The 12,706-nt window shown below is 38.9% G+C and overlaps 2 protein-coding genes across 3 annotated transcripts in view; one reads left to right on the forward strand and one right to left on the reverse strand.

The window, feature by feature from the left end:
• LOC101393488 (S-adenosyl-L-methionine-dependent tRNA 4-demethylwyosine synthase TYW1) overlaps positions 1-12,706 on the forward strand; it is a 221,573-nt gene that overhangs the window by 62,018 nt on the left and 146,849 nt on the right. For both annotated transcript variants that reach the window (XM_004439505.3, XM_087417408.1), the window contains one exon: positions 8,232-8,350. In XM_004439505.3, coding sequence (XP_004439562.2) covers positions 8,232-8,350 — 119 coding nt within the window. The remainder of the gene's footprint in view (positions 1-8,231; positions 8,351-12,706) is intronic.
• Positions 11,599-12,238, reverse strand: LOC147913643 (translocon-associated protein subunit delta). Its single transcript, XM_087417407.1, has one exon. The coding sequence runs from the start codon at positions 12,214-12,216 to the stop codon at positions 11,695-11,697; it is 522 nt and encodes a 173-aa protein (XP_087273533.1). The 5' UTR covers positions 12,217-12,238; the 3' UTR covers positions 11,599-11,694.

Raw genomic sequence — 12,706 nt, forward strand, 5'->3', positions numbered from 1 at the left:
CATTGTTTTCTTGACTTTCTCCACATCCTCTTTTAGTTTTTTGAGCATCTTTTGGACAGTTTTTAAAAAATCTCTCTAATATATCTGCCATAAAGTATTTTTCAGGGACAGATTTTGTTGAATTATGTTTTTTTCCTTTGAATGGGTCATACTTTCCCGTTTCTTTGCATGCCTTGTGATTTTTTTTTGTTGACTACTGGACATTTGAATCTAGTAATGTGATAACTCTGGAAATCAGATTCTCCCTCTTCCCCAGGGTTTGCTGCTTTTTGTTATTTTTTTTGTGTTTTTGATTTTTTTAGGCTGTATTGAGAACCATGCTGAGGTGTCAACTTAGTGTCTTCTTATGTCTTTTCTGAACCTTTCCTTGGACGTGCACAGTCACTTTCTGTTTTTCTCTGAATATGCGGTTGTTTTTGAATGTTCTAGTCTTTAATGTCTGGCTTTTGAAAGGGGAAAAGTGAAAAATGAAAGGGGGTAAAAAGAGGAAGCGGCCCTTTAAATCTTCTGCAAGTCACTTCACCTGGAAGGGGAGGGGCTTGCAAAAAGGGGTGGCGGTGCCACAACAATGGCTGCTCACTTCTTTTTCTGTACCTTTGTGATAAGAAGCAGTAATCAGCAATCAGAGCACAGATCCCCAATATTTGGAGGACAGGATCCTTTTTACCCTAGCTCCCACAGGCTGTTGGAAACTGCTCCAAGAACATGTGCACAGCTGCCTGCTACAGGGCTAGGGGTAGAGAATGGGTAGCTCCTACTGTGCTAAGAGCTAAAATGACTGAAATGAGCCGTGCAAGCCTTTCCCTGGAAATTGTAAGCCTTCAGCAGACTCCAGACTAGTAATATCCGAAATAGTTATATCATACAGGTTCTTCCAGTGCAGTTTTCCAAGTGGGGAGATAGATTCCTGGTGCTTCCTTCTCCTTTATCTTCCCTAAATCCTCCTCTGGTTTGTACTTTTTTTTTTTTTTTTTTGGTGAAGAAGATTAGCCCTGGGCTAACATCTGTTGCCAATCCTCTTCTTTTTGCTGAGGAAGATTGGCCCTGGCTACCATCCGTGCCCATCTTCCTCTACTTTATATGGGACACCGCCACAGCATGGTTTGACAAGTGGTGCGTCGATGTGGGCCCTGGGATCCGAACCTGTGAACCCCGGGCTGTCAAAGCAGAGCCTGCACACTTAACTGCTACACCACTGGGCCTGCCCCTGGTTTGTGCTTTTTAAAACACTTGGTTTAATCAGTTTGGAATTTATTTTGCTCTGGAGTATGAAATAAACATCTAAATCAAGGGTCAGCAAACTTTTTCTTAAAGGGGCAGAAAGAGACTTTTGGAGGTTTGTTGGTCATATGATCTATTACAACTTCTCAACTCTGCCATTATAGCACAAAAGCAGCCATAGAAATAAGTAAACAAATGTTGGTGACAGTATTCCAACAAAACATGACTTACAGAAATAGGCAGTAGACTGGATTTGGCCCATGGGCTCTAGTTTATTGACCTCTGCATTGAGCTCTCTATGCCCTGTGAAAAATTGAAGAGCGTGAAATTTTACCCTGCTTGCAAGCTAACAAGTTAGCCTGCCACAATTTCATGGATGCTGGCAGAAGGCAAGGGCAGTTTATTACTCGTAATAATAGCAGTAGCCAGAATATCATCTTTTGCCCTGGTTCCTGAGCCCTAGTTCCCATTAAGCAGCACTAGGAGGGCCAGGTAAGATCTGTACATAGATTATAGGAAAGGAACCGCAAGCTTAGGGAACATGAATCTTTTATAATTGGCAATAATGCTGCCTGGCCTTTGCCCTAGAAGGACACATCTTTATTATGCTGGATAGTAAATATACCTATAATTTGCTACAGAGGGAGACACTATGTCTTCCAGGGCTATTCACTATACAAAACTTTTTGAAGAGATAGTCTAGAATAAAGACAGTTAATGCCTCAGCTTGCAGGACATTCAGAGAGAAACTCATGGAAAATTGTCTCCCAACATCCCATCTCCATTCCACCACCCCAAGTTGATGCGCACAGAGCATTCCTAATGATGGTGTCTTGTGTCAACTTAAAAAGTATATTGCCTGTTGCTTTACCCACAAAACGAGTTTATTTAGGAATAGCTAAAAGAATTGCAATTTCAGATATGCAGACTATGGCAGCCCATAGGCAAATCCAGGGAAACAAAGGAAGGGGCTTGCTTTTCTAGAGGAAAAGGGGGAGTTGAGAGGGGCTGTAGTAAACAAAGAGTCCATTGGAGGCAGCTGGGAGTCCAAAGTGTAGAGGCTTCTCGCTGGTTGGGTTGCTATAGTCTCTCATTGGCTGGGCTGTTGCCAGGTGGGGAGAGGAATCTTCCTTCCTCCTGCTGGGTAGTAAAGTAGAAAACACCTTCCTGTTGGAGATGCACGTATCTCTTCCCATTTGGAGTGATTGACCATGTATGATAGGGTGTGAGAGCTCCTCCTGCAGGCCTTCCCTGACTCCAGTTTAGTTGAGGTTTCTTTTATTAATTTCACACTTGCATTTATTCAGTGTGGCTCTGCTGGACTGTGATTGTATTTTCTCAGACTCTTGTTTGCCTCAAGGACAAGAATTCATGGATTAATGAATCTGAGACTATCTATAATTTTTTTCCCCTAGATTCGTAACGTGAACACTTTTAATTCTAAACATGTATTGCTCTGAGGTCTTTTCCTTTTCCACCCTGTTTATCTAAATTTTTAGATGAGGGAGTACTTCCTTTCCAAATGTAATTTCTGAGGACTTCTGGTCTGGGCAAGATGGCATAAACCCTGCTCGTTCCTGCTATGCACAACTCTAAACCCTGGAAAACACAAGAGGCAACCAAACGAGAACTCTGAAAGGTGGTAAGAGGGAGCTTGACTGGTTTGGGACCCCAGGACTAAACGAACAACAGCAGTTAGGATGTCTTACATCCCCTCACCTAAAGAAGAGGGCATCTCAGACCCCGTATTTCCTGACCCTGAATTTGGTAATAGAAGACCGCCTAGGGAGGCTGATTCCTCTCTAGTATGGAATGGGAGTGCCACCGACAGGATCAGGTGATCCCAGTACCACTGGCAAAGGGGATCAGTTGGGAGCCCCACTAATAATAAGCAGCTGGGGCAAGTGCTCTCCTTCCCTGCTGGACCTGAAGTTCCCCTCTCCTGCCAAGAGATACCAGGGCAGCCAAGTGAAAGTGGAAAGAGTTCCCCTCTCCATCACCCCACCCCTGTAGCAAGTGGTCTGGCTGGTGAAATGCTCTCCATCCCTGCTGAGACTCCCTCCCCCTAAATGAACCGAAACAAAGTGGCTACCTGCTAAAGTAAAAGAGTTCAATAGGATCCAGAGTTTCCTAACATAGTAGAAAAATGTCTGAGGTGTAATAAAAAAATCACCTGTCATACCAAGAACCAGTAAAGTCACAACTAGAACAAGAAAAGATAATGAACTGACCCGAGCACCAGTTGAATCAGATGGTGGAATAATCTGACAAGGATTTTAAAGCAGCTGTCATACAAATGCTTCAGCAATCAGTTACACATTCTCTTGAAACAAATGAAAAAATAAGAAAGCTCAGCAAGGAAATGGAAGTTATAAAAAGAACTAAGAGGGAATTATAAAAATGAAAAATAGCAAAAACCTCACTGGATGGTTTTGGAAGTAGAGTGGAGATGACAGAGGATAGAGCCAGTGAGTTTACCAGATCAGTAGAATGATTTGTGAACAGTCCAGGTCAATAGAATTTACCCAGTCTGAACAACAGAGAGAGAGAACCCGCAATAGGGTAAAACCAAAGAAATCCACACCAAGACACCTTAAAATTAATGATCTGAAAACTAAAAAAGAAAAAGATCTTGAAAGATGCTAAACAATGTACTGACATTAATTTGACATCAGATTTCTCATCTGAAATCATGGAGGCCCAGGGGGAGTGGCACACATTTTTCAAGTGTTGAAAGAAATAATAATTGTCAACCATGAATTTTATACCTGGCGAAACTATCCTTGAAGAATGAGGATTAAGTAAAGACGTTATCAGATGAAAGAAAAGTAAAAGAATTTTTTGCTAGTAGATCTGCCCTTAAAGATCAGCTAAAAGAAGTTCTTCAAACCTAATGAAATGATAAAACAAAGATTCTTGGAGCCCCTGGAACGAAGAAAGAATGATGGAAAGAGCAGAAATATGGGTACATACAGTAGATGATCATTTTCCTCATGAGTTTTATAAGTTGTATTTGATGATTGAAACAAAAATTATAACACCGTGTGATACTTAAGACAATGATATTTGATTTAAAAGAGGAAAAGTTAAAGAGACCTGGATGGAAGTGATATTTCCACACTTCACTTGAAGTGGTAAAATGTTGATATTAGTAGACTGTGATAAGTCGTGTATGTATATTGTAATACCCAGAACAACCACTACAAAAACTATACAAAGAGATATACTCAGAAAAACAAGATAAATTAAGGTGGAATCCTACAAATGTTTAAGTAACCTGCAGGAAATCAAGAAAAGAGTAACAGGAATGAGAACCAGAGGAAACGAGTGGAATAAAAGAGCAGATTTAAGGGCTAATGTATCAGTAATTACTTCAAATGTAAATATTCTAAATATAGCAATCAAATAATAGAGATTGGCAGAGTAGATAAAAAAACATGACCCAAGTACATATGTTTACATGAAGCTCACTTCAAATTCAGTGATATACGTAGGTTGAGTAAAATGATAGAAAAATATATACCTTGCCAACAGTAATTCAAAAAGCAGGATTGCCTATATTAATACCAGATTAAGTAGACTTCAGAGCAAAGAAAATTACTAGAGACAGAGAGTGGCACTTCATGATGATAAAAGGATCTATGCATACTAAATGAGTATTCACCAAATATCAGAGGCCCAAAGTAAATCAAGCAAAAACTGACATGGTTGAATGGAGAAATTAAAAAAAAAATCCACAGTTGGGGACTTTGAAACCCCCTCAGCAACTGCTAGAACTACTAGACTGAAAATCGCAAGGATGTAGAAAAACTGAACAACACAGTTAATCAGTAGGATCTAATCGCCATATCTAGAATATACCACCATACCACCTAGCAACAGCAGAATGCTCATGTTTTTTGAGTGCCTATGGAACATTCACCGAGATAGACCATGTCCTAGGCTGTAGAACAAACCTCAGCAGATTTACAAGAATTGAAATCATACAGAGTGTGTTCTCTGACCATAATGGAGTCAAACTAGAAATCAATAATAGAAACAAAAGGAAAATCTCTAAATATGTGGAAATTAAACAACACATTCCCAAAAAAGCCATGGGTCAAAGAGGAAATCTCAAAGGAAATGAAAACATACATGCAACTGAATGATAATAAAAATAAAACATATGTGAGATGCAGCTCAGTCAGTGCTCAGAGGGAAATTTACAATAATAAATGCTTGTATTAGAAATGAGGAAAGATCTCAGATCAGAAATCAATGAAAATCTAAATAAATTTAAATAGAAATCTAAATACATGTTCATGGATTAGAAGACTCAATATAGTAAGATATCAGTTTTCCCGAAATTGATTGGTAGGTGTAATACAATTTCTGTTGAAATCCCGGTAAGGTTTTTTGTAGAAATACACAAGCTTATTCTAATATTTATAAAGAAAGTCACAGGCCCTAAAATAGCTTAAACAGTGTTGAGGAAGAAGAATAAAATGGGAGGAATCGTACACCCTGATATTGTATCTTACTGTATCGCCACAGTAATCAAGACAGTAGTATTGGTGGAGGAGTGGACACATAGATCAATAGAACAGAATAGAGATTCCAGAAAAGAACACACAAAGTTGCTTAACTGATTTTTTACAAAGGTGCCAAAGCAGTTCATTGGAGGAGGACAGCCTTTCCAACAAATGGTGCTGGGGCAATTAGACATCCATAGGGGAAAAAACCAAAAAAACACCACCACTACCACCAAACTGCACATACCAAAAGTGCTCACATACACACACACACACACAAAAACGTTGTCTTAAACTTCACGCGTTACATAAAAATTAACTCAAAATGGATCATGAGCTTAAATCTAAAGTGTAAAACTATAAAACTTTTAGGAAAAAAACAGTTTTTTAAAGAAAAATATGGCATCCCTCCTCTCATATGTCTTTGTCCCTTTATCTTTTTAGCCCTTCAGTGTTCAGTTTAGACATCATACCTCTGGGAAGTTCTCACTGGTCCTGCAAAGCTGGCTGGGTTGGTCGTCTATCTCATGGGCTCCAGTAACACCATGATGGGCATTTGTCTTCTCTGCTTGCCTAGCATCTGAGCCTTTTCATGTTTGGGGAATTCCCTGTAAAATGGGCTTTCTTTGGCTCAGGGGCTCACTGCCTGCTACAGAAGCTAAGGAGGACAGATACTGCTTCCTGTACCATGCTCTGGCAACCCGCGTATAAAAATGTCATCTAGGATAGTCATTCTGTTCAGCCTGAGACTTTGAGTGTGGAGTGAGTGATGGATAGGAACTGGGACATGGAGAACTCATTTTTCTACCTGTGGCAGCAATATCTGCTTTTCAGGAGTGGTGCAGTTGATGGTATCCAGAGAGTGGTGGTGTCTGTAGTAGATGGCCTCTGGGGGATTGACTGGTGGTCCTGCTGCCAGCCTTCCTTCATTCGTGCCTTTCTAAAGATTCTATGAGCTGGGAGATACGTTCAATAAATTCCTTTTCTGTTTAGCTAGAGTTGGTTTCTCTTGCTTGCAACAGAATCTTGATTGAGCCAATCACCCTATCTTAGTAGGGTTGCACATTTGCCTGCTTGCTTGCCATTTCCTCGGACCAGATCACAGATAGGGGCTCTGTCTTATTCATCATTGTACATTCAACAAATATCATGATTGAGGTATATTAACTTCTCAGTAAATAATAAATGAAATGTGCAGGTCTTAACTTTGTTTCTCCATTGGCATGATATTTAGTGGTAATTATTCTGTGACTTTGGCATTTGGTAGACTTTTATCTTTAGTTTTCAATGGTATTTGCAAGATTTGAATGTTTTGTTGGCCTTGGATAGTTTCTTGGGAACTTGGAAGAGAGTTTGTAGGCACAGTTATCCTGAACAATATTTTTACTTCACTCCTTTTTTTTTTCTTAATGTAAGTACTAAGTGAGATGGATAGGGGAACCCCTTTTATCAGGACAAAAAAATAAAAGACTTTGTGATCAACTGACGTAGTATTCAAGCTGGTAGATTTGATGTAATTTTCCTTCACTGTGAACAGCATTATATTAGTACACTGATGTATATTGTACACTGATATGTATACGTAAAGCCTACCCATCTCCGTCTCCTCGTTTGTTGTTCCTGTTGTTAATTCCATCATATTTCTGTCACGTAGGCTCAAAATCTTAGTTATCTTGAATGACTTCCTCCGTTTTGCCCCTCTAATAAGGAATGCCATTGATTGTACCTCTTTAGTACCCTTCCCCTTTACTACACTAATATTATAAGCCAAGTCACTATGACCTTCTTGTATAACCTCCTCACAGGGTTTCACTTTTACTGAAATCAAGCTTATCTTACACAGAGCTTCTAGATGGATCTTTCTGATGATACCTCAAAAAGCTTGATATTATCTTGTGATTCCAACTCTAAGTTGATCTGCAGTATTTCTTCAGTTATCCATTCACACTACACTTACCATGGTTTTACCACTCACATAATGAGTGGTGTTCTTTTTTGGAAGAATCTGTTTCTTACATACATGCTGCTTGTCCCCTCAGCAGTTTCAATATGTTCAAATTCTACCATTCAGTTGACTCAGAATGTGCTCCAGGATGCATTCCCTTACCCACCGTCCCTTTCACGTGAGTGCTGCCCCCCTTTCCTAGGAGCCTGTCTTATCTATCCCTTGGCATTATATATTATTGTACTAATATTATTTGAGGCAGTTGGATGGATTTGAGTATGAAAGCATCAGTGGTCCTCCCTATAGAGCTGTCAGAGTTAATGAATCATAGGTTTATTTCATTGGGTTTTGGAAAACTCAAAGCACTATCAAAACCCAAATCACCATCAAAACACTGTAATGCTATAAAATTAATTTTCTGCATCCTGCAGATACCAGTAGGGGTATTTATGGTTATGAAACACATGATTTCTTCTTAAAAATGATGCCTTGGTGTTTTGTTTCCTTGCTTTGAGGATTTTATTCAAATTATCATTTGTTTTTTACTTTCACAGTCGATGCTCCGAGGGAGAGGAGGTTGCTATAAACATACATTCTATGGCATCGAAAGCCATCGTTGCATGGAAACTACTCCGAGCTTGGCATGTGCAAATAAATGTGTCTTCTGTTGGCGGTAAGTAAAAATGAATGGCTATGGTGACTAAATATGTAATGATCTGTAATAATCAATTTCTGCCCAACACTGCACTCATTTTTACCTAAAGCTCTGCTATGTCTATAATTAATCCCCTTTTCCATTATATTTGTGCATTTGGTTGTTTTTTCTTGACCAGTTTTATCAGAAGTTCGCCAATTTTTTAAGTCTTTTTGAAGATCTAGATTTTAGCTTTGTGAATCCTCTCCATTATATCTTTGTTTTCTTGTTCAATAGTTTACTACTGTTTTTCCCCCTGTTCTTTTTCTAACTTAAATTAGACTATTAGTCCATTAATATTCAGTCTTCTGTAAGTCTTTAATTATAAATTTCCCTCTAAGTAGTTTCTCAGCTACATTCCATAGATTTTGATTAATTATTTTTCAATTGTAAATATTTCTAAATTTTTGCTATGACTTTTTTGTAACTCATGGATGAAAGAAATATTTTAAAAATTACACATAAATTAGATTTTTGGGATTGTATTTTTGTTATTAAATTTCAACCGAATTGTATTATTGTTATAGTACATGGTTTCTAATACAAACTATTTAAAATTTATTGAGAAGTGCTGTATGCCTAGTATATGGTCAAGTTTTAAAAATCTATCATAGAGCCAGCCCCGATGGTCTAGTGCTTAAAGTTCACCGCTTTGGCAGCCCGCGTTTGGTTCCTGGCCGTGGAACCACACCACTCATCTGTCAGTTGCCATGCTGTGGTGGTGGCTCACATAGAACTAGAATGATTTACAACTAGAATATATAACTGTGCACTGGGGCTTTGGGGAGGGGGAAAAAAGAATCTATCATATACTCTTGAGAAGAGTGTACTTCTTAATTGTTGGGTAATAAAACAGCAGTAAAACCTATATTACTGATTATTTGTTTTATCATTATTTAGTAGTTCTCTTTATGCATAATAATGCTTTTTGCCTTAAAGTTTGTTTACTTATATTAATATAACTATACTAGATTTCTTTTGGTTACTAATACTTTCCAGGTCTTTCTTTTTCCTTCCTTCCTTTATGTAACTTCAAACTTTATGTGTCCTTGTATTTTAGGTGAGTTGCTTATAAACAAGTGTTTGGCTGGATCAGTTTTTTAAAAGCAACTTTATTTACATACAATGAAGTACACCTATTTAAAATGTACAATTCCATGAGTTTTGGTAAATATGTACACCTGTGTGACTACAACCACGATCAAGATGAAGAACATTTTAGTTACCCCCGAGTTCCCTTGTGCCCCGCTCCCAGTCAGTTTCTCTTTTCTCACCCCAGCCCCAGGCAAACTGATTTGCCTTTTGACAATATTTATTAGTTTGCTTTTTCTATAGACTTGCATAAAAATCGAATCATTCAGTATGCATTTTTGTGTCTGGTTTCTTTTGCTCAGTAAAATATTTTTGAGATTTATCCATGATGTTATGTATATGAGTAGTTTGTTCCTTTTTATTGCTGAAGAATAGTCAGTTGTATGGTTTATACCACAGTTTATCTGTTCACCTCTAGGTAAATATTTGAGTTGTTATTTTGACTTGGTAAAACTGCTGTGAACATTACTGCACAAGTCTTTTTTAGACAAATATTTTCACGTGTGTATGGAATTGCTAGATTTTTAAAAATCCATTTGGACAATCTGCCTTTTAACTGATGAGTTGAGTTGGTCTTATTTATAGTGATTGTTGATACTGATAAATATTGACAAATTGATAAATATTTATTTTTATTCTCTTATTTTGTGCCTTCTGTTTACCTTGCTTTTCTATACTTTTTTCTTTATCTTTTTTCTAACCAAGACACTTTTATGGTAAGGTATCAGTTTGAATGTTACATTGTAGGAGGCATTTCAGGTTTTCTTGCTGGACATACAAGCCCCGAGAGTTATTTTCAAGTTGGCTACAGTCCATCATATGTAGAATTGAATCTTTTAAGTAAGTTGAGAAATGCCCAAATTGCAGAAATCTTTTCTTTCGTGCTTGCTACTAATCCATTTTTCTCTTTCACTGACAACTGCTTACTCTTCAACTCCTCAGTTCCCTACAGGCTGACTCATGTCTCCATTGCAGCTCATTTTCTTGTGATCACTAATGACTTCCTTACCATCAAATCTAATAGAGGTGATTTAATTCTCATCTTAATTGAACTCTAGCAAAGCTAGAAAAGAAAGACTTCTTCTACTGGATTCAGATATACCAGTCTCTTCTAGGTTTTTCCCTCAGCCCTTTGCCAGTTTCTTTTTAATTTCTCATGTTAGCTCTTGTTTGGCTTGTTCGTTGCCTGATGAATTCTCTCTGATTCTGTCCTTAGCTTTCTTTTATTACTCTACATTGTAATGGTAGGAGTAGTAAGCCATCTCCATGGCTTCATTGAATACTTGCGGTTTGACACCTTTAAATTCTTTGTCTCTAGCCCCAGTCTCCCTTCTGAGTTTCCATTCTCTGTTTAGGGCTTGCCTGTTGGATATATTCTCTCAGATGATCCACAGGCGTTTCAAGCCCAGTTTGTCCACAATGGAATTTATTATGCTCTCTGTTAACCTCTTCTTCCTATTTTGGTAATGACACCATTAGCTATCCTTCAGTGTCTTAGACTGAAAATCTCTTCTCTCTTTCTCTAACTCACTTTGTTGTCCATTTGCCTACCTAATTCCATTGACTGTGTTTTAGATTCTCATTATTTCACCCTTTAACAACTGAAATGAGTTAATACTTTCCAGTCTATGTCATCCCTTAATTTATCTTTCATATTGATGCAAGAGCTATAATTCTGTTTTAAAAAATATTTTTTTATTTCATTGATCATAAAAATAATCCACGCTGGGGCCGGCCCCGTGGCGTAGTGGTTAAGTGCGGGTGCTCTGCTGCTGGCGACCGGGGTTCGGATCCTGGGCACGCACCAAGGCACCGCTTGTCAAGCCATACTGTGGCAGCGTCCCATATAAAGTGGAGGAAGATGGGCACAGATGTGAGCCCAGGGCCAGTCTTCCTCAGCAAAAAAAGAGGAGGATTGGCCTGGATGTTAGCTCAGGGTTGATCTTTCTCACCAAAAAAAAAAAAAAGAATCCATACTTATTGTAGAAAATTTTGGAAAATACCAAAAAGTGTAAAGAAAAGCAACTATCTATAATTCTAGCATCCAGACAAATCATTGTTAAATGCTTTGAAGTATTTGCTTTCTGTTTTTTTCTTTCTTTTTTTTTTTTTTTTTTTTTTTTTTTTTTTGAGGGGACGGGGGATGCTGGCCGTTGGCTCTGCCTGTGTGTGGAAGCACAGCAACGCCAGTGACCGTTTATTGAAAGAAGCAGGGGGCAGGGGGGCCGCCCTCAGGCCTGGATGTGGCTCTTGGCGCTGAAGGCCAGGTAGTAGATGACTAGACCGATGGCTGCGGCCAGCACCTCAGTGGAGACCCAGGGCCCGTTCCAGGTGCCCCGATGGTCCACACTGACTGTGAACAGGGGCCGGATGATGGAAACGTCCTCGTTATTTCTCTGAGCCTTCCTCAGGAGGCTATAGGACTCCTCATCGAAGAATCTGACCTCATAGGTGCCTGCATGGGCGCTCTTGTGGTCTAGGCTCCAGGATACCTGATAACGCCCCACATCCTGGCCCCGGGTGACAGGAAATTGTTTTCCACTGACATCAGCATAAAGAGCCATGTTCTGGACCCTGTTCTTGCACGTCAGAGAGATCTCCACAATGAAAACAGTCTCGGTGGAAATGACAGCATCCGAGGTGGTGTAGTAGGAAGGGGCGATCTGGGGCTCCACGCAGGCCTCTGCTGAGCAGCAGGAGAGGCCGGACAGCAGGAGTAGCGCCAGGGCGCCCAGAGATGCCAGCGCCGCCATCGCCTCTTCTATGCCGAGGAAAAAAGAGCTTTTCTTTCTTTTTTTAAACATGGTTGAAATAATTCTCTACTCTCTGTTTTATATCTTGTTTTTATTTTTTTTTTAGTATAAGACTCTTGCTCTACCATTAAAATCTTGTAGGCATAAACGTTTTGTTTTGAAATAATTTTAGATTTATGGAAGAGTTACAAAGATACTAGAGTTCCTGTGTATCTTTCATCCAACTTTCTCTAATGTTAGGACCTTACTTAACTTTGGAACAATTATCAAAACCAAGAAATTAACATTGATGCAATTCTATTAATTAAACTGGAAACTATTAGAGTTTCATAGATTTTTTCACTAATGTCCTTTTTCTTTCAAGATCCAATTCAGGATCCCACATGGCATTTAGCTGTCATGTCTCTTTAGTTTTCTCCCGTCTGCCACAGTTCTTTAGTCTTTCCTTGTCTTTTATGACTTTGACACTTTTGAAGAGTACTAGTCAGAT

This window comes from Ceratotherium simum, chromosome 26 (genome assembly GCF_057802395.1).
Source record: "Ceratotherium simum simum isolate JZ-2026a chromosome 26, ASM5780239v1, whole genome shotgun sequence".
In the NCBI taxonomy this organism is placed as follows: domain Eukaryota; kingdom Metazoa; phylum Chordata; class Mammalia; order Perissodactyla; family Rhinocerotidae; genus Ceratotherium; species Ceratotherium simum.

What these genes read in the sequence shown, in the direction of transcription:
- LOC147913643 (XM_087417407.1), bottom strand. Translation starts at nt 12,216, where the DNA reads ATGGCGGCGCTGGCATCTCTGGGCGCCCTGGCGCTACTCCTGCTGTCC.